This window comes from Phyllobates terribilis, unplaced genomic scaffold (genome assembly GCF_046119375.1).
Source record: "Phyllobates terribilis strain yellow unplaced genomic scaffold, ASM4611937v1 Scaffold_4301__1_contigs__length_62499, whole genome shotgun sequence".
Lineage (NCBI taxonomy): Eukaryota > Metazoa > Chordata > Amphibia > Anura > Dendrobatidae > Phyllobates > Phyllobates terribilis.
This window is the reverse complement of record NW_027367053.1, coordinates 33169-58605: the sequence shown is the minus strand read 5'-3', so window position 1 is coordinate 58605 and position 25437 is coordinate 33169. Positions and strand designations below refer to the sequence as shown.

Sequence of the window (25437 nt, the reverse complement as noted above, 5' to 3'; positions counted from 1 at the left end):
CCATTCTCATTTTGGCAAACAGTCTTGGAAACTCTTTAGGTTCCCCCACAAGAAAACCCACCAATGTCAAGAGTTTCCTCTTTCTTCCATTTTCCCTAGTTGTAGCCAGCTTGTTAAACATGTCAGTTAGGTCAAAGAAGGGAGTAGAACCACCCCCTTCTTAGCTTTTCCTTTTTGTTGGGATCCACTTGAAAGTGGAGTGAGATTTGGTAAGTTTTGTGATTTATTCATTTTCTTGTTTTTCTCCAATCCAGCTTTAGCAAAACTGAGATTGATCTGAGCATGTTCTGATAAGAGTGTACCTGGGCTACCAACTTTTTACTTTCTTTTGTCCATGTCAGACCACAACAAGCACCACCACAACAACTCACAAAGAGCAACAAACACCAAGTCAAGCCAGTAGGAAAACTCACAATGCTTTTTAGATTTAGTAGGTAAAACATACAAGACAAAGGGGTAACTCTCAACATATTTATAGCAGGTCGGATGTAAAGTCCATTTATTCACGCATAGCTTAGAAGAAAAAGAGAGGAGATAGGTAAACCTGTTCAAGCAGATCTGAGAAGTAACAAAATCTAAAACGACCCAAAGATCTCCGAGAAATCTGGGAAGAGTCACACTCTGATACCAGAGCTGCGCACAGAGAGAAGAGGCACAGTGAATGGAGCAACCAACACCATCCTTAACGTCAGAATAGTTCCACGTTCAGGCAGATTGGGGAGACCCGGAAAAGCCGCACACCCCTCTCCCGCTGAAGAACAAAAGAATTTCTTTTAAGTAGGTGAACAAAAGAAGGCTCCGTACTCCAGACGCACATACAGAGCTCAGACTAATCACTCCGCAGCACAGTACCCCCCATACTCTACCAACACCCATCACAAATCCGTCGGACATCATGAGACATGTGACAGGGAGGCAGGGGAAGAAAACAAAACAGTGGCTAAGGGGCAGACAACCAAGTTAAAACACCCAGGACGGGAGATCTCATAAGGGTACAAGATCGGGGAAGAGAGAGACTCATAAGGGAAGAGATGAACGAAGCGGCGGTATGATGAAAGAGAAGTTTACAGAGGAGGTTTTTTTTTTTGCCACTTGAGAGTGTTTAGTTTTTAGATTTTAGAGAGTCTTTTTTTAGTGTCACATAAAACATGGTTTGCTAAATACGGTACGTATAGTGTACAACATTTAAAAAAAAAAAAGACCCGTATGTAAGGTGACCTTAGATTAGACATTATAAATACACTGAAACGACCCGACCCGTTTGTAAAATGACCATAGACCAAAATTAAAAAAACGTCATACGACACAGATTGCAGAGTATAAAATTTGGCTTTTGACATCCTCAGTTTCCTCTCCTGCAACCAGAAAATCCATTCCCAAAGGCCATAACTCTCTATTATCTTTCTTCCATACCCAGATTATCCATTACAAACCCTAGACTCGCTCCCCTCCTCTCCTATCCTCGCTGTCCTCTCTTCTACCTCTTCTTTTGCGAATTTATTGATATATCAAAACCCTAAATCAATCTTGTTTTGGATTGTTTGATATATCGTCGAGCTAATCGAATTCTCCCGGGCAAAAGGTCAGTTCTGTTCTTTCGTTCGAGTTCTCCACAGTTTTCTAATAGTTTCATGTTATTTGAACTATTTATCACTCGATTGAGACTTTATATCTGATCTAGGGGTCCTGTTTGGAGAAATCTGAGTGTAGGTTCTGACAAGGTATATGCTTGTGTTGCTCTAGTTTATAGGATTATTCGAATTGTCTTTACTGGATGAGTCCTATCCCAAATTCACATGCTTTACTGATACAATTTGGTATCCTGTTATCTCGTAGCTTTCATTGTTGAATCAGCTGGTGTTGTATCGGATTTACTTTGGAGATGGTGGGAAGTAGTATGAGAAGGGATGAAGGCGCTTTTACTATCAGCAACAACAACGTTTTCTCAGCTCTCGAGTCTCTGCGTAAGAAGAAGAAGTCAGACAAGGAAAAGAAGAGCAAGGGCTCTTCAAAAGCCCCAGCCAAGGAGCCAGAGCCCCATGTATTCTGGGCTCCTACTCCATTAACTTCAAAATCATGGGCTGATGTGGATGATGAAGATGATGACGATTACTATGCTACAACAGCGCCTCCTCAGGCTGTTTGGAGTACTCATGATGCTCAGGGGAGCAAGGATGTCGTAGATGCAGCAGAGGTTGGTGATGAATTTGCTTATTCACCAATTTTTATGCTTGATTGTTTTTGGTCAGTGAGCTTTTACTTGAGTCCGTCTCCTCATATTGGAGCATTCATTGATTGTCTAATGGCATCTTTGTGAGTCAAAATTATGTATCAGAAATTTCAGTGCATGAAGTTTGGATGTTAATTGCATTTATTCGCTATCGTCCCACTTTACAGGAGAGTGAAAGTGAAGACGACATGCTTGATTTAGGTGATGAGGATGTTGAGGATGAGCATGAACAGGAACAAGAGGTTATTCATCCTGAACCACTTGCAAACAAGTTGCCTGAAACTTCTGTACCAGTGAAAGAAACAGAGAGACAATTATCAAGGAAGGAACGCAAGAAGAAGGAGCTGGAGGAACTCGATGCTCTCCTAGCTGATTTCGGAGTTACCCCAAAGGAGAGTGATGTCCAGAGTAAGTAAATCCTGACCTCCTCTTCTTTAACCTACTTACTCTCAGGAATTCCTAACTTTTTATCTGTAGATGACCATCTTAAATTAGCTTCTAACTAGTTTAGCCTGTGTGCCATGCATGTGATTTATTCTATATTTTTATATTTAAAATAATATTTTGTAGATATATTATAATTAAATATATCATATTGAATCACAATATAAGTAATTATCTTTCTCATAAATAATAAATAACGATTGTGTTTAATATAATACTCTCCCTGTAATTGCGATTTTGTGTATTCTATATTTTAGTCATTTCCTATTTTTCTTTATAGGATATCTTTATATTCAAATATAAAAGATAATGTTGAATTCTACTTCTTTCTCTTATAGACTAAAAGGTTCTCTAAGTAACATTGTTTCCTTTTATTAAATTAGTGTATCCTAGTCATATAATATTAAAGGAAATGTGTATAACTTATGCCACATTGGATGCAATGTGGTTATAGTATAACATTACTCTTAAATTTGACACAAATCAATGAGACTGACACATAGGCTGTTTCTCATGTTGTTTTACTATTATATAGATAGATTAAGAATGAATTTAATGATATGGCAATACATCCTCTCAGTTGATCTAAACCCTTAAAACTCTGATGATGACGATTTCACAAGCAGGTGTTGCACAAGAGAAGGAAGTGGGTGAGGCGAAAAAAGAAGAGGCTAACGGTAATGGAGATAAGGTGAGTGTTCCATCTGAGTCGAAGAATGCAAAGAAGAAGAAGAAGAAAGACAAGTCTGTAAAGGAAGTTAAAGTTACAGAAAGTGAGGAGCAGCCAAACAGTTCAGATGGCAATGGAGAGCTGAATGAAGAAGACATGAAAGAGCGTCTAAAGAAGATAGCGGCAATGAAGAAGAAGAAATCCGGCAAGGATTTGGACGGAGCAGCCAAAGCCGCCGCTCAAGAGGCCGCAGCCAGGGCTGCAAGACTAGCGGCCGCCAAGAAGAAAGAGAAGAACCACTACAACCAGCAACCGGTCAGGTAAGGGCGTTATCGTAATTGCATCCTTTTGTGGGTTCACTTTTGATCAATGTGGAATAAGGGTTTCTGCTGTGCTTCATCAACTTTGGCCTTCTTTTTTTTTTTAAGAGCTTCTCCCAGTTTTGTGGGGGGGAATTTTGAGACATTGTTTCTGATGCTTTATTTATACCTTCAAAAAACACAATGGTAGTATGTCTTGTGTTTCCATTTTCATGTCTTGATTCTCCAGCTCTAGCCTTGATCAGGTTATAGTGCATTGAAGTGGAATGGTTTGTACATGCTTGTTATGATGTAAGGAGATGTAACCTTTTATTTCTATTTTCATTCAAGTTGTTCTCATAGAAGGACATTTATCATTTTAATACTTAACATCGACTGTTCTTCATTATACACCACAAATTGTGTATACGATTCTTATGAAGTATGGAAAGAATATTTTTTTGTACTAGGAATCTCACCTAGACCTGGGAAAAACTAGCCGACCCGGCCTGATTCTGGGTCATACAAATTTGACCCATTTTGTAAGGAACCTGAACCGGCCCGGCCTGATTCTGAGTCATACAAATTCGACCCATTTTTAATGGAACCTGTTTTGACCCGATCTGATGATCCGAGTTCGACCCACCGTATCAAGAATATAAGCATAAAAATAAAATTTTAGTTTTATTAAATAAAATTTTAGTTTTATTAAATAAAATACTTCTTACTGTTTTATTAAAGAGAAAAAACAGGAAAAAAATCCATGTCAGCTAATCCGTTTAAGTGACCAGATCTGTCATTAAATCCGTTATAATCTGATCCGTTATAACCCGATAAAAGTTTAACATGAATTAAACTCAATAACCGAACCCGACCTGCCCGTTTTCTTCCATCAAATGATTTTTCAGGTACATTTTCACTCGTCGTCGTGCATCTGCTTGTCAACAGTGATAAACCTTCAACTAATTAAATTTTTGTTAACTCGGAAGATAATCTGTCGGAGCGCAATAGCAACTATATAATATCGGCCATTTAGCAACTATGTAATTTTCTTGATTTAAATAAATTCCTAGTCTCCATGTAATTTCAATCTTCATTGAAAGCAAATTGGTTCATGCATTTCATGATGATTTGCAAAATCTTGTACAATGAAAATAAGATGAAGATAAAACTGTAAAAAAAAAATTACACGAGGAAAGTGTCTGTAAAGTTAGCCAAGAACAAAGAATGCATTAAAATTATACACTGGTCTGCATCTTCCATGACCAGGTATACACAATTACAATTATACGAATCGAAAACAACTTAATATAAAACTCATGAAATAATCTTTTGAATGCAGATAGTAATACTATGGGTATAATAATTATGGAAAAAATGGAGGTAGATTCAATGGGCCCGGGATTTGACAATGTCGAGACTCATCTCACTGGGGTCAGTCGCCTGCAACTCCACCTGGATTCCGTCGAGTTCTCTCTTGAATCTGTCTTTTGAGCTTGCGTACACCATCTTCATCCTCACTGCTGATGTATCCGGTGCCCTTTCCAATTTTCAAACATTATCATGTACAAATCACTATAATTAAAGAGTTGTTACCTCATTTTAGCATTAGGATTAGGGATCTTACCATGCAACGAAGACGATCTTGCTCTTCTGGACATTCTCAATGGTGGTGAAGTCAAAGTCGAAAACGGCGTAGCGACACTCGTTAGGAGGAAGGGCGTCGGTGAAGTCTGAGTAGGTCTCGTCAGGCCCACCCACCTTGTCGATCACGACCTGCTGATCCGCTATCTTGAAGGTGATGAAACGGTACGACCTCTTCGCCTTTAGCTCTTGAAACTTCAACTTGCACTCATCCTCAACTGCCATTCCAGATGCAGCGTTTGCCTACATAATATACATACGTTTTAACCACATGTAAATAAATTCTATATACTTCCTCCTACAAACAGTCTTATTTGACATAAGCTTACCATTTTGATGTTTGAGCGTGTTTGCTATGCTCTTCGCAAGACAATGAAGAGAGGGAAAAGACAGAGACGAGACGAAGAATGAGAAGAAAAAGAATGTCAAGTGAGGAAGATGGGAAGAGAAAAACACGAAAACAGATCCTACAAAACGGGTGATTGGCTAATGAATATGAAGTGAGTTTGTCTTACGAGAAAAACAAGGATTTTGTTTCTGATATTGGAGTCATTTATGCTATTTTTCACCGGAAAATATATACCACAAACCCAAAAATAAAAAAAGCTGGAATAAATCTTATTTTGATTTTCGCTATATTTATGCACTTCCACATATTTGTTGTATGAGCTATATGACCATTATTATACCTGCTAAATGGAGCTTGGGTTCGGATCGATTGGATTCAAATCGGGTTGATAAAATTTCAGATCGATCAGGTTCAGGTCATTTCGAGTTTCTAGTTGGCCCAACAAATCAAGAATGTTATATTTCATATTTTTTTTAAACTTTTTTCCAGGATTTAAATAATTTTTTGATGATAAAATAATATTATTGTAGATTATTTTAAAAATAAATATTATAATTTTCAATAAATTATGTGTAAATATTTTTTATTATATGGGTCAGGTTCAGGTTCTATCCAGGTCAGGTCATCGGGTCGAGTTGAGTTTTGTCAGGCGAATGCGTGAGCTTCTTACACTCAAATGAAACTCTATCCAGAACGACAATTATCAAACATAACAACATTAAACCGTAAGCAACATCTCCATAAATAAATTGGGATTCTCCACCATTCTTTTTGTGATCAAAACTATCAAAACCATGACAATAATTCAGATTACTAGTTCAAAAATAACAAAATTCAAATACTCATGACTATAAAAGGCAGCATTTTAGGCAAAACTAGAGCCACCAGCTGGCGGTCCACCAGCACCACGCCCGAACGCAGGCCTTCTACCACCACCCTGCAAAATCAGCATAGACAATGTTACATCTACTATCAAAGTTTTCAATTTCAGATCCACAATACTAAGTTACATGATAAACAAAGGGATGGATGGTTGACTAAGAACTTACTCCAAAAGAAGGCTGGTAATCAGCAGGAGCTCCACCTTTGTCACCACCAAACTCTCCAGGGGGTCCCCTTGGCCCTCCTCTGTATCCATCCCGATCACCAAATCTAGGACGGTCACCCTCAAAGCGAGGTGGGCCACTGGAAAATGAAGAACATATTAGGATAGGCGTTCATAGGTAAAGCATAATGACTTGGGGATCTAATGAAATTACCGTGGACGGTCTCCAGATGGACCACCCATAGGGCGAGCAACAGGCTTTTTCTTCAAGGTGGCTGGCACAATTTCAGATGGGAGGTTGAGGTAAGTTCTCAAAAACTCAATGCCATCGTTAGTAAGGTACCAATAGAAGTGCCTCCAGGCGAATGTCTCACGGACATACTCCTTTGACTTGAAGCTCTGCATCAGCTTAATGACTTGTAGGTTTGGTACATCAATGTCAGGGTGCTTTGCAAGGTTGTAGTCTTTCTTTGCACAGCAAACACCCTCTGTAGTTCAACAATAGTACGAAAAAAGAAAGGACATAAATAATTAGCAATGCAGGAAGATCAACTATGATCGCCAAAGGTTAGAACAAGGCTGGTCAAACACTAGAAAGTATTCAAGCATAAAACAAAAAAGTTCATCCTATTCTGAATTCCTGACTACATATGTACTACATTTGGCCCCATTCAAATTTGCAACTAACAAGTACTTATAATACCATTAGCTATAGACTGAAAATTGCCAATAATTAAGCTATTAACCAACAGTAAAACTGAGATAAGTGAGGAGTTTAAGCAATGTTATCAGTAAATCAACACAGTAGAAGGAGATTCAGTAAATACAAGCTAGAAAAAGTGGAGAAAGTACGGAATTTGGATAACTAGATCACATACACACAAAAAAGTTCCGAGTATCAAATTTGGACTTCAACTAGACAATGCTCGAGATTAAGAGAAGCATATGGGGAAAAAACAATTAAACATCTCAGGCTGAGAGGGAAGGGGGGACCTTGGAAGATGTATTTGCAAATCTCCCTACGATTCTTCTCCGTAATGATCTGCAGAATAAATTGATTAGATGATAAGCAAGAGATGAAAGAGCGAAAGACAGAAGAAAGAAAGAGGGAGGCACCATGGCTGGTAGTTGTCTAAGCTACGGTTAGCCGGAATAGCCGCAGAGTTGCAGTGAATGGAGAGTTGGAGACGAGAGAATCGAACAGGCAACCAAAAACCCTACGAAGTACCGCGTGCGGGAGAAGTATAAACAGCATTAACTTTCGTTCTTAGTATTGGGCTCTTATCATCGGATTTGTTCTGGGCCGGCCCACGTAAAATCTGCTCTTAGAGTATATCCGGCCTTCCTAATTGTGGGTAGTTTTCCTTTTCTTTTCTTTTTTGTTTTAAAGAGAATGAGAGTCTCCGTACATGTAAAATAAGAAAAATAGTTGGGCTCAATGTTCTAAAAAACGCTAGGCGGTGGGGGAGGGCCTAGCGCCTAGGCGGTAAGGCGGGAGCCTAGGCGGGGCATAGGCGAATTAAAAATAATGAAGCATCCATGATATTTCATGATCACATTATCGTCAAATTCATGATTATCAATGAAATTGTGTTAGAATTAAATTGCAATGCTAATAGAAGCCTTTGTTAAGTTGCAACAAACTAAAAGTTCATTACAATTTCAAGAAATTACCACTTTTGCAAAAAAAAAAGGACTTTTTTGTACTAAAAAACGCTAGGCAGGGTGCAAAGCGGTGGGCAACTGACTAGCGCCTAGGTGGGGACTAGGCGAGGCCTAGGCGGGATTTTTAGAACACTGGTTGGGCTACAACAAGATAAAACGGGGTGTAGCCCGTCCCCTAACGTCATCATCTAATAAACTAAAAATATCCGAAGGAGGAGAATCCAAAAAGGCGACACCTAAACAAGCATGAAGTGCAAGAGAGGTCATAGCGTCAGCGACTCTAATGGCTTCTCTATACATATGACAGATCTGGCAAAGTCAGTTCCTACTCAAAAGGTCTCGTGCTAAAGACACGAGACTGCAAAGGGGATGACACCGATCTATAGGTTTATCCAGAAGTAGCTTGACCAAGGTCGAGTTTCTACATAAACCCTCCCGATTCCCAAACGACCACGCGAGCCTAAGGCCCGAGATAACACCCCAGAGCTCCGTCGTCGGGATGGAGCACGCCCCAATGTTGTGGAGGAAGCCACCAATCCACTCTCCATTGGAATCCCGAAGAACACCACCCGCAGCCGCATGACCCGCCACTAATGCCCCATCCGTATCAAGCTTCACCCATTCGTCCTCCGGTCTTTCCCAACATATGAGGGACTTTTGTTTCTCCCGAACTGAGGCCTACAACCCCTCGGAAGACGCCTTACAATAAGCTTGACTTGCGACAAAAATAAAGGACGTCTTGTTCCCGGTGAACTCCTCGCTCTTAAAAGTCCTCTCGTTCCTCCACTTCCATATGATCCAGATTGTGGTCGCGAACACACCCGCCCATCCCTCCATCTCCACCGAGCCCTGAACAAGATTACGCCTAATCCACTGCTGAAAATTAGAGGAGTAAAAAAGGTACCTATCAATCGGAGGATGGAGGTCCTTGCACACTTCTCGACTTTTCGGGCAATCACGAAGAAGGTGTAACATAGTCTCCAGAGTATCCATGCACACCGTACAAGAGCTCAATCTCGCCAAGTGACGTCTATACCGCTACCCGTTGCACATCACTACTCCACGAAAAATCAGCCATAGGAAGAAACGCGCCCTCTCTTGGCAACGCACACGCCAAACCTTCTTATAGAACATGGAATCCACGTTATCCTCCGTATTCGGTTGAATAGTACTATGATACGCACTAGCAATAGAATAGCAACCATCGGACGTGCTTGACCACAAAAGAGCGTCCCGCTCCTGCTGGTCCTCCATCACCGCGGCCGCGGCAACAAACATCAACATAATTGTCGGCAGTTTATCAACAAAACACTCCCATCTCCAGCCGCTAGTATCGTCCCAGTAACTGCGCACCACCTCCCCACTTTCCTCTTCTGAAATCTGAACAATTGCCCAGTCACACAGTGTGTAATCACCGACCCACTTGTCGGACCAAAAATGCACGGAACGCCGTGCCCGACTTGCCATTTACAGCCCGGAATGATCACTTTCATCATACCTCTCCGGATTGAGCGCCACATGTGAGAAATCTCGGAACACTCCTCGCTATTTGGTCTAATATATTTGGCCCGTATCACATCCGTCCAAAGATCCCCCTTGCAATGCTTAAATCTCGAAGCAAGATTACCGTTTAGCGCAAGATTAAAAGCCTTCATTTGCTTAACACCAAGGCCCCCATACTCTTTTGGTTAACAGCCATATCCCAACTAACCAAGTGCATCCTCCTCGCACTCTCCCAATTGTCACAATCTTGTATCAAGAGAGATGTAAATGGTTTATAATAAGTTTTTTTGCACGGAACCACCCCTTATATGGCCGAATTTCAAGGAACCATCCTCTATATTGCTAATTATTTCGAACTATCAAATTTCAACATTTTCTTACCCAAAGTCACCCTTGGACGGATTCCGTTACAATTTCTGTTGAAATGTATAAAATGTCTATCTTACCCCTACATCTCAAAAAAAACCCAAATACCCTTCTTCTAAATATTCTTTCTCTTCGTTATTAGAAGCTCCCCCGTGACTTTCCTGTATTTCCTATCATCCCCACTATCAAATTGCGCTCTACACTCCATGGAAGGTTGAATAGCTTTGTTGTTATGATTTTGAACACCTTGTTCACATTTATGTTGTATGTAGAGCTTGAGAAGAACAGTGTCGCGTTTATAGCTTTTGCATACTTCCTCGCATGTGAATCACTCGCATGAATATACCAACTATGCAAAAGACAAATATACCAATCAAGGATAATAAGTTACCTCACTAGCTATAGTTCATTGAACACCCAATTTCGAACATAATCCCTGCAAATATACGAACCCAGAATGTATACGAACACAAATCCTGGAAATACATAAACCCCTGCAAATATACGAACATAAAGCCCTGCAAATTTCGAATCGAATTTGGAAAAACAAATTAGGTAATCGAAGGAGAAGAATGGAGAATTAGGGAGAAGAAGAAGAACGAAAATCGGAAGGTCGAAGAAGAAGAAGAAGAACGAAGGAGAAGAACCCTAATTCATTTTCGCCCATAAAATTGGCATGTTTGTATGCGAGATTTGATTTCGAGCCCACTACCTCTTCCATTTCCTCCTCTTCTTCTCTTACCTCCCCATCCCTTTCTCCGCCGCTTCCGTTCTCTCTCCTTTTATCCACCATCGTCTTCTCTATTAGGTATCTTCTTAACTCGGTTGGCCTTTGTTCAATTTGAGTTTTTTCTAGCTCATCTTGCCATTGATTTCTATTTTTTATGTTGTAGGAGATTCAAGTCATTCTTGCGTTTTTCAGTCTTCGCTTTAGTCAAGGTTATCCTCTAGATCTCTTATAATCTCATTTGTAAGTATGCCATTTCTGTTTATTTACACCAAATAATTTGAAGGCAATCGACATTGCTAATGATAATTTATATTGGATTGGATTTGTTTTCATCTTGAATCGGTTTGGTAGTTAATGTAGAATCACATATTTCTATTTAATTTCCATTTTACACAAGTGAAGAAACTACAAAAGCTGGTACGTTTGACAAATTGGTATATGTAAGCTTGTAATAGAAACTACAAATGGTTGTAAAATTAACTCCGTCTTCACCTCCATTACAGATGGTTAGAGAAGAAACATGGGAAGCATTCATTGATGATACTTTGCTATATGCAAAGGTCATGCCAACTCTAACTTCTTGTACTCTATTACTTCCTGCCTTGTACCCTGCATTTCATGATTCATTACTGATACTTTGGTTTAGAATGAACTAAGTTATATCACTAGACCACACTCTATTACTTTCTTAGTTTGCAGTTTCTTTGGGATACTTTTGATCCTAGCTAATTCATCATCCTCTGTCTTATATAAACTACTTGGTAGTTAGATGATATTAGCTTTTTCTTCATGCACGATAAGCATTTTGTCATTAAAAGAGGACACTTAAACGCCTGATAAAAATTGGCAGGTTCGTATGCGAGATTCGATTTTGAGCGTGGAAATTGGCAGGTTCTTCTCCTTCGAGATTCAATGGAGATTCAATTTCGAGAAGAACCCTAATTCATTTTCGCCCAGAAAATTGGGAGGTGAACATTAAACAGTAAGTAAGAAGAACGAAGGATGCAAACTCACCAATGCTATATTGGGAGAACAAATGATGCAAAATTGGGAGATGAACACTGAAAAGTAAGAAGAACGAAGGAAACAAATTGATTTACCTTTGCAGAAGAATGAAGAACGAAGGAGAAAATGAAGATCGAAGAAGACGAAGGAGAATTTTTTTCCTACTGTTCATTTTTTTAAATACCTTTTTTTAGAGTAAAAAACCTTGGTTTTTCTGTAAATTTTTAATTCTGTCAAGGGCAAATTGGTCTTTTAGGTAATTTGGATGGAAAACCTAACGGAATTGAGGGAGGGGTGGCTCTTGGTAAAAAAATGTTGAAATCTGGGTGGTTCGAAATAATTAGCGATATAGAGGGTGGTTCCTTGCAAATTCAGCCGTATAGGGGTGGTTTCGTGCAAAAACGCCTTATAATAAATTATATTTTATTTATAATTTGGCGAATCAGATATCGAAATTCCTTTTTAAAATTTGTGTGAATTAATAGATTCTTGTACAACGAAGATTGAAACGAAGGTGTGTAAAAGTGTTATGTGTAATTTATATTTTTCGTTGTTTTTTTAGAAGATTGTTAATATATTTTTTAGATTTGACGTACCTTAATATCTAGTATGGTTGTGAAATAAACTTTTCTTAATAACATTGTTTTTCCTAAAAAAATCCAGTAATACTAGATATATGCGAAATTAATGCTAGATCAATACATGTATTGTTTAAAACCAATGATGACATATAGACAAAATGATTTTTCTTTAGTATATAAACATGTTGAGTTGAATATTCAAATTAGACTCAACAAAATGTACTCAAGTTTAGTTATGACTTGCCAACTAGCCTCTAGTCTAGTGATAAAGGTAGTATTTATACACTCTCATAGGTCTAGAGTTCGAATCCGGCATCTCTTATGACCTATATAGCACAGACACGGATATGAGGACATGGACATGATGAGACACAAATACAAGACAAATTCAAAATATAGAAATATGACACGACATGACACGGCGATATAATTTATGTTATTCGAATAATGTCGCTAAAAATAATATATCAAACCTTGTAAGAGATAAATTATGATACTCAATTACATATAAATGATTAATAATAAAAAACAAATATAAATATTTTTTGGCCATTATAAGAAAAACACTTTTAAATTTAAATCACATCTTTATGTTGACTTTTGAGTATCCAGATTATAAATATATCAAGTCAAATGGGTTCCTGCATGGCCAAATGATCTTTTATATATTTTTTCCGTTGTCATTCTATGGACTATTCGTGTAGTTGTTTCCGGTTTTTCTTTTAAGGAAAGCAAGAAACAACTCAATTCTACGTTGAAATATGAATACTACAGAAAGAAGTTAGATCTTTAAAAATTAAAGACAAACGGGTTTGGGTGTGTTCAAGGTGTGTCCAGTTATAACTAAGATGTATCTGAAGTGTGTCCATTTGTCCTAGATATGTCGGACACACACACATACATGCCCCTCTTCTAAGTGTGTCCGTGCTTCATAGGTTAATTATGAGTCATAAGTAAGCACTTCAAAAGATTCCCCCAAAACAAGTAAAAAATTTGTAAAGTATTATGCTGCTTCCACCAGTCTCAGTTAAAATACATGTTCAAATCAATCTCGAATGAATATATACAGGTACCCGTAATCTGATAATCCATCCATCTCAAGTGAAAATACGCATTGCTTATGAGAGGTGGAAGAAAGAACATAATCACTCAATTCAAGCATAATAACAAACGACAGATAGATGAGTGAAAACATAGGTCAAGCTACCCTGCAAATCTGCAATCTATATTTTTGTTGTTAAATCTTCACCTCATCTTTTGTCATTTCCAAATACTCCCTCCGTCCCAGATAGTTTTTCTAGTTTTGATGTTGGACACAATTTTTAATGAAGCATTAATGAGTTATGACTCATTAATGTGTTGATTGACAACTGAAAATTAAAGAAAAAGCAAAGTAAATGTGAATCACAAAATCTGCTTACTTTTCATTAACCAATCAATACAAGTGAGTTTTTTCAACAACCAATAAGAATCAAGGATGACAGATCCCATGGATTGAGGGAATAAAGGAACATTCAGTACAAGGTATAGATGACAAACTGAGAAATTTATACTCTCACTTCAGCTGGAAGCATTAAATCTTCTATAGCTGTACATCCAAAAACTCCAACCAAAAAGCCCTAACTCACCAAGCACATTCAATACAACATTTAATCTACACCAACATCATTGCCTTCACTTGATGGCTTCAGCCTTCGGTTTACATGTGGCTCGATCTCCCATTGATGACATGGACGAAGCACATGGATTTACATGCGACTTAAATGAAGCATTAGTAGGGGACATAGAAGAAGATTTTCAACTCCCAGATCTGAACCAAACACCAACAACAAATCATCAACAACATTCAAGTCAACAGGAAACAGAGCAACAACAAGCAGAAGAAGGTCATCATCAGCCATCAAGCATAAGGCTCAACAGTGAAGAGAGGTCGCATATTTTGCTTTGGCTACTTAATAAGACAACTGGGGAAAAGCTGAAAAAGGGGACAATTTAGGCAGCTGCACAAGAGTTCAAAGTGACAGCAAGATGTATCAGCACATTATGGAACAAAGCAAAGAGACAAAAACTTGCAGGCCAAAGGTATGACATGTCTACAAAGTTTCATAATTGTGTGAGAAAGAGAATCCAAGTTCCCAATGAAACAATCAAAGCACTCAATATGAGAGATAGGTCATGTATTAGAGACTTGTCTAATAAACTTCAAACTTCCAAAACAACAGTTCATAGAATGGTCAAGAGGGGACACATCAAGCCACATACAAACACATTGCATCCCGTGCTTAAGGATAACAACAAAATCACAAGGTTGGATTGGATTTTGAGGCTACTACATGGCAACACACCAGAAGCAAAGAGAGAATACTTTCCTATGTTTGATTTTGTCCACTTGGATGAGGAGTGGTTTTTTCTCACCAAGAAGACGCATAAAGTGTACTTAGCATAGAGTGAGAAAGGGAAATACAGGTCAGCATCATCAAGCAAATTCATTCCAAAAGTAATGTTCACAGGTGTGGTAGTTAGGCCAAGATACAATTAAGAAAGAACATGTACATTTGACGGGAAAATTGGCATTTTTTCTTTCACTTATCAAGAACCAGCAAAGAGAACATCAAAGGATAGAGAGAAAGGGACAGTTATCACAAAATTTGTTGAGCCAGTCAATCAAAGAGCCACAAAGAGACATGCTCATCAACCAGATTATTCCAGCTATAAAGGCTAAATGGCCACCAAGCAATGGACACAAAGTAATTTTCATCCAGCATGATAATGCAAAAGCACACGTTACTCAAAGTGATCCACAATGGCAAGAGGTATACACACAAGATGATTCACATTCATTTTAATCCAACAACCTCCTAGTCCAGACTTGAATATTCTAGACCTTGGATTTTTTAGAAGTATACGGTCATTGATGCATAAGAAAATGCCTAAAGACATAGATGCAATGATTGAGGCAGTTAGAGAGGACTTTTATGAACTAGATCCTAAAACATTAAGCAATGTTTGGATGACCCTACAATATGTCATGAAAGAGATTCTGAAAGTACATGGAGGCAATGGATATGATATACCACGTGTAGGTAAACAGAAGCTAGAAGCACAAGGCGATACACAAACTCAAGTTAAGGCACCAATGTGGGTTGTTATGCAAACTTGAGACATAGTACATGGGCATGCACAATTACCTCAATCACAAGAAGCACAAGAATATCAAGTTCACATACATGAAGAAGAGACTCAAGGAGACATAACTCACAGTAAAAGCAACAAGCAACCTTTAGATCATTCTAGCATATGTCATAGGGATAATGTTCTAGGGTGATCTACCACAACAATGGTTGGAGTTATTTTGAGTTTTTAATGTAATGCATATTTTGTTTTATTGTAATGCATATTTTGGGATAATATTCTCTTGGTTTTATTTATGTAGATTTTCATATGCATTGTGATGTTGTTGATCCCCGGTGTGGCTGGGAACTTTCGGTTCCTGTTATTTTTTTAGCCTACCCGCAGAGTAAAAAGATTTTTTTTAATCGGGTTCGGTTCCCATGAATTTTACTAAGGAACCGACATTACCCGAACCTGCAATCTAATCGGTTTCTAAAGTCGGTTCCTAACTTTTTACATATTTGTCTTATTTTGGTTCGCGAAGTCATTATGGTTAATCAATTTTCAGAAAATACAACACCAAATTCAACACATCGATAACTATTGTTTCTTGGCTAAGCTCCTCAATATCACCGGGGTTGTTTAAATCGAAACCAGATAGGTCGATGGTATCGATGACTGAATTGTGTTGCAGAATTCATATCGAGGGCTACAAATCGAAACAGATGGAAGTTGCAATTAATATTACAATATTATAAAGCATGGAGAATTCTAAAGAACAGAGAATTAATATTATAAAATTTTAGTAGAAAAAGCCATATCGTTGACTTGTGTGAGTAGAAAGTAGAAACTTAAAGTTTAATGAAGTTGGAGAGATTATGATTCTGAAAAGCTTAAACATTAATTATTAAACTATAAAGCTTGATAATTCAGGGAGAGAATATGACCGGGGAAGAGAATTGTGGCATGGAAGGATGATCGAGGAAGAGAAATGAGGCATGGAAGGATGAACGAGGAACACAACTAGATACGTGGAAAAATCGAAGAAGAAAGTAAATAGTAGCCCTGACCTAATTTTTTAATACTCCTATATAATTCAGTTACTCGGTTTATTCATTTATTTTTTTCAAAACCCATACCCGTACCCGCAATTTTTTACAAGAACCGACCCGTAATTTACGTCATAAAAAATTGCATACCCGCATCGAACCGACCTGAAATGCACACTTCGGTTCGGTTCTTCGGTTCTATGGGTACAAAGTCCCAGCCCTAGATATTTTGGGTTTTATTTATGTATTCATGTGTTCCTATCTCTCATAATTTATTGGTTAAGGGTCTCAGTTGTCCCCAATAATCATAGAGAATAATCCAAATGTAACACAAATAACACCAGGAGCCTCATCAGTCAATATTAACTAGTGGCTCATCACATGTAAGCATTACAAAATGAAACATGATTAAACTCTCATTTTAAGAAGACTCATCATAGACTTTATGATTAAAATATTTTATTAACATGTCTCAGTTGTCCCCAATAAACATTGAGAAAAATTCAAATGTAACACAAATAGCACCAGGAGCCTCATCCGTCAATATTAACTGGTGGCTTAGCACATGTAAGCATTACAAATGAAACATGATTAAACTCTCATTTTAATAAGACTCATCATACACTTTGGAAATTAGATGGGGACTCATTATTAATGCTTTTGGACAAACTCTAATTTTCAGAAGACTCAACATAGACTTCAGACATTAGATGAGGACTCTTAATAATGCATATGATCATACAAGAAAAGGATATTAGGATGGAGGGAGTATATAGGGGACATCACATATATCAAAACAAAGACCGTTAATACCAGGGATCAACAAGATCACCAGAGATCAACATCATCACCAAGGTTCAACCACATATGGTGAACAACATGCCAACAGATCAACAACATGGATCAACAACATCACCAGGGTTCAACCACATATCATTAACAACATGCCAACAAATCAACAACGGGGATCAACAACATCACCCGGGATCAACAACACCAACAAAAGATCAACAAGGAGACAGACAATACCAACAACATTTCAACATGTCCTCGATAATAGATCACAATAGGCCACATCACAGAAGAAGAAGAAGAAGAAGAACAACAACAACAACAACTTGACCTCATGAAAGCAATTAAAAGAGGAGAAAAGGTACTTAGCTAAACTTCAGATGCATCAGAATATGAAAAGTCATCAACCGCTAGAGCATCCTTGCAATCTCCATCGTCTTCAGAATCAAGCACCACCTCGCCGTCTTCGGAGTCATGCGCCACCTCGCCATCATCGCCGGAGTCAGGATCCACCTCCACCTCTATAGGGTCAGGATCTAATGCACCATCGGGGGACTTCGATGGCGGCGCTCTTGAGGTGGCACTGGCATCGTCGGCGAGTTCAATGGTGTGAGGGGGAAGCAGCCCTTCAACAGTAGATGAGTCACCATCTCGCCAAGGACTGAAGCAGTGAAGACCATAGCATACAGGTGGACACTCACAATAGGGTTGCATGGAGCAACTATAAGTCTCGGAGAAGGACTTATCTTCGTTGGAATCCTTCCAAAAATCAGAATCGCTCATTAGTCATTTCAAAAGAGAGAGAGACGGTGAAAATAATCGTGGATCAAGGGGACCAAAAGCCACAAATCTAGATTTGAAACCCAGATTCACAACAAATCTAGATCAAAACCCAACAAATCTCAGTAATTGAAAAAGAAAAAGTGTGTCTAGGGGACAAAGTGGATCAAGGGGACCAAAAACACGAAAACAATCGTATTTCAATCAAAGAGAGGTACAACAATGGCGACAAATTGGGGAGAAGAGGAGAGCGGCGGCCTTAGGGTTTATGGGAAAAGAGAGAGAACTAGGTTCTAGAAAATGAGAGAATAAAGTAATGAGTTAATGGAAAAGAGAGACCCAGATAAATGGGGAGGGTAGGGGTTGTAATTTCTTGCTTTTCATCAGGATATTTTAGTCATTTTCCACCCCTTTATGGTAAAAAAATGAAAGAGGAAGAACTTAAGGGATCTCTTAAATGGAGCACAAAAAGATACCGGGATAGTGGGAGTACAAGCTACATAGCACTGTGAAGTATACACAACATTAGCTTTGCGTTTTTTAGTCTTGGGCTCTTATCATTGGACTTGTTTTGGCCCGGCCCAAGTAAATTCTGCTCTTAGAGTCTATCCCGCCTCCTAATTTGTGGGTAGTTTTCCCTTTTATGGGTAGTGAAATAGAATCGTGTATCAATAAAGATGCAAATGATTTATAATAATTTATATTTTATTTATAACTTGGTGAATCAGATATCGAACTTCCTCCTTAAAACTTGTCTGAATCGGTAGATTTCTGTACAACGAAGCTTGAAATGAAGGTATATAGAAGTGTTATGTGTAATTTATTTTTTCGTCGTTTTTTAGAAGATTGTTAATTTATTTTCTTAGATTTGACGTCCCTTCATATCTGTTATGATCGTGAAATGAACTTTTAAGAATAAATAGATTGTTTTTCCTAAAAAATCCAGTAATACTAGATATATGCGAGATTTATGCTAGATCAATACATATATTGTTTTAAACCAATGATGGCATATAGACAAAATGATCTTTCTTTAGTATATAAATAGATTGAGTTGAATATTCAAATTAGACTCAACAAAATGTACTCAAGTTTAGTTATGACTTGCCAACGAGCCTCTAGCCTAGTGGTAAGGGTAATATTTATACACCCTCATAGGTCTAGAGTTTGAATCCAACATCTCTTATGACCTATATAGCACGGACACGGATATGGGCACACGGACATGGCAAGACAGAAGGACATGACAAATCCAAAATATAGAGAAATAGGACACGACAAGACACGACGATATAATTTATGTTAATTTAAAAATATTGCTAAAAATAATATAACAAACCTTGTAAGAGATAAAATTATGATACTCAATTGCTAATAATAAAAATTAAAATTAAATTATTTTTTGTCATTATAGGAAAAACACTTTTAAGATTAAACCACATCTTTGTGTCGACTTTTGAGTATCCAAATTATAAATATATTCAAAATTCTGTAAAATCAAGTCAAATGGGTGCCTACAGGCCAAATGATCTTTTATATATTTTTTCAGTTGTCATTCTAGGGACTATTTCGTGTAGTTGTTTCCGCTTTTCCTTTTAAGGAAAGTAAGAAACAACTTTATTCTACATTGAAATATGAATACTACGGAAATAAGTTAGATCTTTAAAATTAAAGACAAACGGATTTCGGTGTGTTCTGTTTTCGATTGTGTCCAAGATGTATATGAAGTGTGTCCATGTGTTTTAGATATGTCGGACACAAACACGAACACGACCCTCTTCTAAATATGTCCATGCTTCATAGGTTAATTATGAGTTATCAGTAAGCACTTCCCAAAAACAAGTAAAAATTTTGTAAAGTATTATGCTGCTTCCACCAGTCTCAAGTAAAATACATGTTCAAATCAATCTCCAATGAATATATATACAGGTATCCGTAATCTGATAATCCCATCCATCTCAAGTGAAAATACGCAGAGGTGGAAAAAAGAACATAATCACTCAATTCAAGCATACTAACAAACGGCAGATAGACGAGTGAAAACATAGGTCAAGGTACCTTGCAAATCTGCAATCTATATTTTTGTTGTTAAATCTTCACCTCATCTTTTGTCATTCCTAAATACAAGCTACATTGCACAGCAAAGGAGGAGGCAGTCCTGAAGCAGGACATGATATTCTCCTTTTTTAGTCAGTTTGACACCATTTACAGATGATCTACTGCTGTAATATGAAACACAAATACACAAGCACTCTGAACAAAGCATTAATCAAACTTGAATATACACAAGCCTGATGAAGTATGTACTACATTATTTATCTTCTCCACATTTGAGGAACTCCATCTTCCCTGTCAAGTTTTACTTACATGGCAAAAGTTGACATATCATAGCACTGGGAAGGAGATCAGCAGAACCCGGTGATGATATTTCACACCTTTCATACCCTGCAATGGTCAATCAAGATCAATAGTGGTACTTTGGGAAATAGTTTACAGTCAAAATAAGGAAGAAATGCAAGGTTCGTGTTACCTCTGATCATATAACCAGCTTTTCTGCAATCAACCACCACCTGAGGTGTCATTTGCAGCTACCGGTCTGCTCTTGTCAGAGTCAATATCATAGGAAGACAGCAGCTTCCTCTGCATTCATAAACAAGACAAGTAAAAAGATGATACCTTCAACTTCCCCTTGAGGGAATGGTAGATTAATGGAAGTTTGAAGCCGGATAAGTTAAACAACTATAGTGCATATTTGCTACAGAAAATAATGTGCGGTCCTTGCTTCAGGCATGTTTTTCATGGCAGAAAATGAGCAGAATACTTTTAAAAAGAAAGTATAGATAATTAGAAAGGGAAAAATGTATGGTGCATGTCTACTACAAAAAATTACTGCATGCTGAGGAATGATAAAACCATCTCTGAGTAAAGCGTATTTGCCTACAGAAAATATGTAGACGTGTGGTCTGTGCTTCAGGCATGTATTTCATGGGAGAAAATGAGCAGAATACTTAAAAAAAGAAAGTACATTAATTAAAAGGGAAAAAATTATGGTGCATGTAGAAAATATAAGTAAAGATGCAACATGAACTCACTTTAGTTTCTTCTACAAAAAAATAATGCATGATGAGGAATTATAAAACCATCTCTAAGGAAAAGCATAATAAAGTGTAGCTTACATGTTCCTCAAAATCAGGATTAGCCAAATTGATTGAGAGGTTTCTCATCAAGAGTAACACCTGCAACCAAAATCCATTTCCATGAGATAAAGCAAAAAGACGTATAAGTGTAAGGCGGTAAGTTTTTACTAACAGAATGTGATGACAATCCCGAGAGACAATGAGAAAAGTTAGCCAAAATACAATTTCAATTAGAGACAATGACACGACCAGATTTCAACCAGAGATGAATTCAAAGTGTTACTCTAGTTGGCCCTAGCAAAATTAGATTAAGCAGCTCCTTAAAAGTTTTTTATCACCAGAGTTTTTATTTCTTAAAATCCCTGAAACAGATATGTGTAAAATTACTGATTTTCTCAGTTGCCCCTGATCTGATCAAACTAATCCAAGGTCACAAGTTAATGCTAGTGCAAAGTTCACAAATTGCCGTCCTTTTTACTTGCAAATACTCATTGACCTTGCAAATTTTTTTTCAAAAAAGGCACTAAATAATCCCTTGTGTTTGTAATTCAAACTTAAAAATGCAGCAGATAGTATCCAGTATCAAACATGTAAGCAAATGAGCAGGAAGGAACATACTGTTTCCACATCAATTGGATCCATCTTCCTAAGTCTCGGTAGATGATCAGTAGAATCGGGATCAAACACACTTCCAATGTAGCTGTAAACTTGCGCAAAATCAGGTAGAACTGAATCAACAGATTAGTAGCCCATTATGAGAAGAGTATAAACAGTGTACGAATGAAAAGAATTGGAGTGCAACAGCACAGAGATATAGCACAATATTGATGCTTCATCCGAATAAGTTGTCAGCAAAACATAAGCTCCATAATGGAGATCAACCTATTCTATCGACTCATGTCAGCATCATCAGTTATAAGTTATTGTCAATCAGGATAAACTAACTACATCACACATGCATAAATGAAACCATTAACAGGTAGTCTTTATTCACCATCATTTTGTACAAGATTTAAATAACCTAAAACAGGCACCACTCTATGTTAGATAAGCAGACAAGATGAGAATACGTGTACCCAATGACTTCATTATTTGTCCATGCATATAATCTTTGACAAAAGATAAAAACTTAGAAAGGTTCATACATATATATAATTTGATTCTTAAGAGGGCAACGATGAGCTGACTGAATACATATTAAAAACAACCTGATCGACAGGCTGTAATACTAGCAAAAGGACATTATGTACTAAGCTCGTGGGACCACATAAAGATAGTATCGGCACATTCTACATAAATATCACTCCACTTTTCTTCTTTTCTTGTATTTCCAGTCTAGTTTTCCAGGTCTTTCTGGTCATTTAGTTGCTTTTCTCTACACTTGGTAAATAATTTTAACTGAAGAATGAAAGACTTCAAAAATCCATAGAACTTCCATCAAGGAACAATTGCACCCATGTGATAATTAATAGCGCAACAGCAAATAAACACACTTCGACCATAAAAATAAGACAAATCATATTCTTATGCTCACCTCTCAATGTAGGACCATGATTCATTGGTTCATTCTTATCACTCACTGCCTGTACCTTCGGTGTACTCTCTGCACTACTTGAGCAGTTGTTCACAGCTTGAGGTATCGCAGATCTCATATCACCTGACAGTTTAGGGAAGATATAGTTAAGACCTTACTGAAATGGTAAAGAAAAACTAGATGTGCACAACTGCATTCATACTAGTAATTCCGCAAGAATAGTAGGGTGTCTGTAAAACCTTTTCTGGGTTGTGTTACCCCAGCAGGTTGTGCAGAGTGACCAGTCCATGATGACACAGGTGCACCACTATTTGTGTTTCTTACTGGTGCTGACGTATCTGCGAATATTAAGTGTGAGATTACCAGAAAGCAAAGAAGATAAAAAGGTCACCTCTGATTGGGAGTTTGCCTTGAGAATATTCAACAAGTAAAAAAAAACTCACCATTTTTGGGTGCTTTTTGTGGGTAAGGATGTGCAGCTTTCCTCTTTGGACGGGGAGGAGGTAGATGTTCGTTACTTCCACTCTTTTGAACCTTCAAAAAATACTTCTGTGCATGACTACGTATCTGCAAAAGCCATTCTTAGTTATATTTTTTGCTTATACACTTAAAGAGTGTTCCTATTATGATTATATAAAAATTACGTAAGAGTGTTATCATCATAGCAATGGTTTGAACCAGGAATAGAGTGAAAGGGCGATTTAGTTATAAGAAAAAGTACAACATATATATAAGCAGAGAGTTGGTAAAAGTTAAATGGAAGTAGTGACATATGACAAACCTTAAGTTTCTAGAAAAATGGTGCAATGAAATATGAGCAAGATTATCAAGTCAAGTTGCAATAACAGAAGGCTCATACAAGAATTTTACACATAAAGTTAAAAGCAGACAACAATAAGCTGATGATCTACTCTATATATGAAGATTTTGGACGAGAAAAAAGAAAGGATTTACATATAGCATTGACTACCTGAATTACAGTTTTTGATCCAACAAAAGCTTCAATCTTTTTCCAATCACGGTCAAACCTATACAAAAGAGTATAACATCAGTATATGACTATATGTTTACGATATTTTGATGGAAAATGTGTTTGTAATTTACTTCTCGAGACTATAATGTAAAGTAATAAGACATACAATTCTGTGAAGACTTATCATAGTCCAATAGTACAAACACTATTAGACTATTAGTATATCCTCCCTATGTCCATGTCTCAATACTGTCCCAATTAAGTCTTAACAAAAAAACAAGTGTGTTGCATCAAAATTATACGTCCAGGCTTCTCAAACAATCGAACATTCTTACTTATATCGTATACAACATACTTCGACCCGTTATACCTTTCAAGTCAAGAATAGTACCAATTCAATTAAAAGAGTAGAACCAAATAGTAGATATGTTTGCAATCAACTCAATCAAAAGTACCAATTCATCCTTTTTAGTTTGCCCAATTAGTACCACTTCAATCAAAAGAATACTGTCTATCACTTACACGAAGCAGGGAACTAGTTTAATATTTATTACCAGTTGCCGGGCGACAAACTCCCAGCTAGAAGACACCAAAAGGCTCAATTCCTCAAATAGTCAACACCAATTTCCAAATTGAAACGAGGACAAGCGCATTTAACCATAATGGAGCTGTGTAATAACGAATCAACCCAAACAAGAACTTTCAGCCCTCAAACGACCACTTATAAACTATCCTAGACATTCAAAAACATCGAATTGCAATCCAATAAGCGAAAAAACATTTAAAATAAAAGAGGTGGGTGCGAACTCACAGCTGGAGTGCTTCGAGGAACTTATCATGCTCAGGCTCAGTCCAGCTCTCCCTGGACTTGGTAATGGTATAGGGTTTCCTAATCTTCTTACTCGCATCATCGGAAGCCGCCGATGACACTTGAGCTGCGTTAGCGGCGGCGTTGGTGGGCGTCGCCGATGAAGAAGGCGATGTTGCAAAGGGATTGAGTCCCGGGAGCGGCATTCCGTCTGCGTCTAGGTAGAAACCTTCTGGTGAGCTCGGATTCATGGACACCATGAAAGAGAGTTTTAGGGTTTGGGGCTTTCTGTTTGGGGAAAAACTGGGAGGGAACGTGAGGTGTCTTCTTCCTTTTCGATCTCGCTTGCCTGGTGAGATAAGTCATAAGTGAGTAGTGGCTGACTAGTTGTAGATGTGAGCCAATAGAAAATCAACGCGTGGCGCCGGAAAAATATCTGACTGCATATGGACTTCTTTGCTGGGCCAAGTGGTATAATAGCCACTTGGGAGGCTAGCATTTTGTCACGTGGACGCTTAAAATATCTACGAGGATTTATGTGATATATTCGGTTTCATGCGATGTAATGTCGTGAAGTAAAAATGTCGAGCAAGTAGGCTGATCTATTCAATTGTGTTAGTGCTGCATACCTGCATAGTGCAGTATAATGGACCATTGCTTTCGGGTAAGTGGAGCGAACGTTGCACATTTTTTTTGATACATGGTTAATGGTTAATAATAAC

General features: G+C 37.8%; 4 protein-coding genes across 4 annotated transcripts; 1 reads left to right on the top strand and 3 right to left on the bottom strand.

Annotated features, from left to right (window-relative positions):
* The first annotated feature begins 1882 nt into the window (after nt 1–1882).
* On the top strand, nt 1883–3668 carry LOC141249080 (uncharacterized). Its single transcript, XM_073669536.1, has 3 exons — nt 1883–2194; nt 2398–2626; nt 3301–3668. The coding sequence occupies exons 1-3, from the start codon at nt 1883–1885 to the stop codon at nt 3666–3668; spliced, it is 909 nt and encodes a 302-aa protein (XP_073525637.1).
* Nucleotides 3669–5032: 1364 nt separating this feature from the next.
* On the bottom strand, nt 5033–6432 carry LOC141249079 (uncharacterized). The gene is made up of 3 exons (XM_073669535.1): nt 6361–6432; nt 5271–5530; nt 5033–5183 (listed from the first exon to the last, which is right to left on the bottom strand). The coding sequence occupies exons 1-3, from the start codon at nt 6430–6432 to the stop codon at nt 5033–5035; spliced, it is 483 nt and encodes a 160-aa protein (XP_073525636.1).
* Nucleotides 6433–6501: 69 nt separating this feature from the next.
* LOC141249077 (uncharacterized) lies at nt 6502–7936 on the bottom strand. Its single transcript, XM_073669534.1, has 5 exons — nt 7823–7936; nt 7675–7723; nt 6896–7169; nt 6686–6821; nt 6502–6573 (listed from the first exon to the last, which is right to left on the bottom strand). The coding sequence occupies exons 1-5, from the start codon at nt 7934–7936 to the stop codon at nt 6502–6504; spliced, it is 645 nt and encodes a 214-aa protein (XP_073525635.1).
* An 11949-nt stretch (nt 7937–19885) lies between these two features.
* LOC141249076 (uncharacterized) lies at nt 19886–24975 on the bottom strand. The gene is made up of 11 exons (XM_073669533.1): nt 24719–24975; nt 23905–23962; nt 23378–23501; nt 23174–23272; nt 22935–23057; nt 22477–22509; nt 22019–22128; nt 21440–21499; nt 20834–20903; nt 20631–20708; nt 19886–19923 (listed from the first exon to the last, which is right to left on the bottom strand). Exons 1-11 carry the CDS (start codon nt 24973–24975, stop codon nt 19886–19888), a joined length of 1050 nt encoding a protein of 349 aa, XP_073525634.1.
* Between the last annotated feature and the right edge of the window lie 462 nt (nt 24976–25437).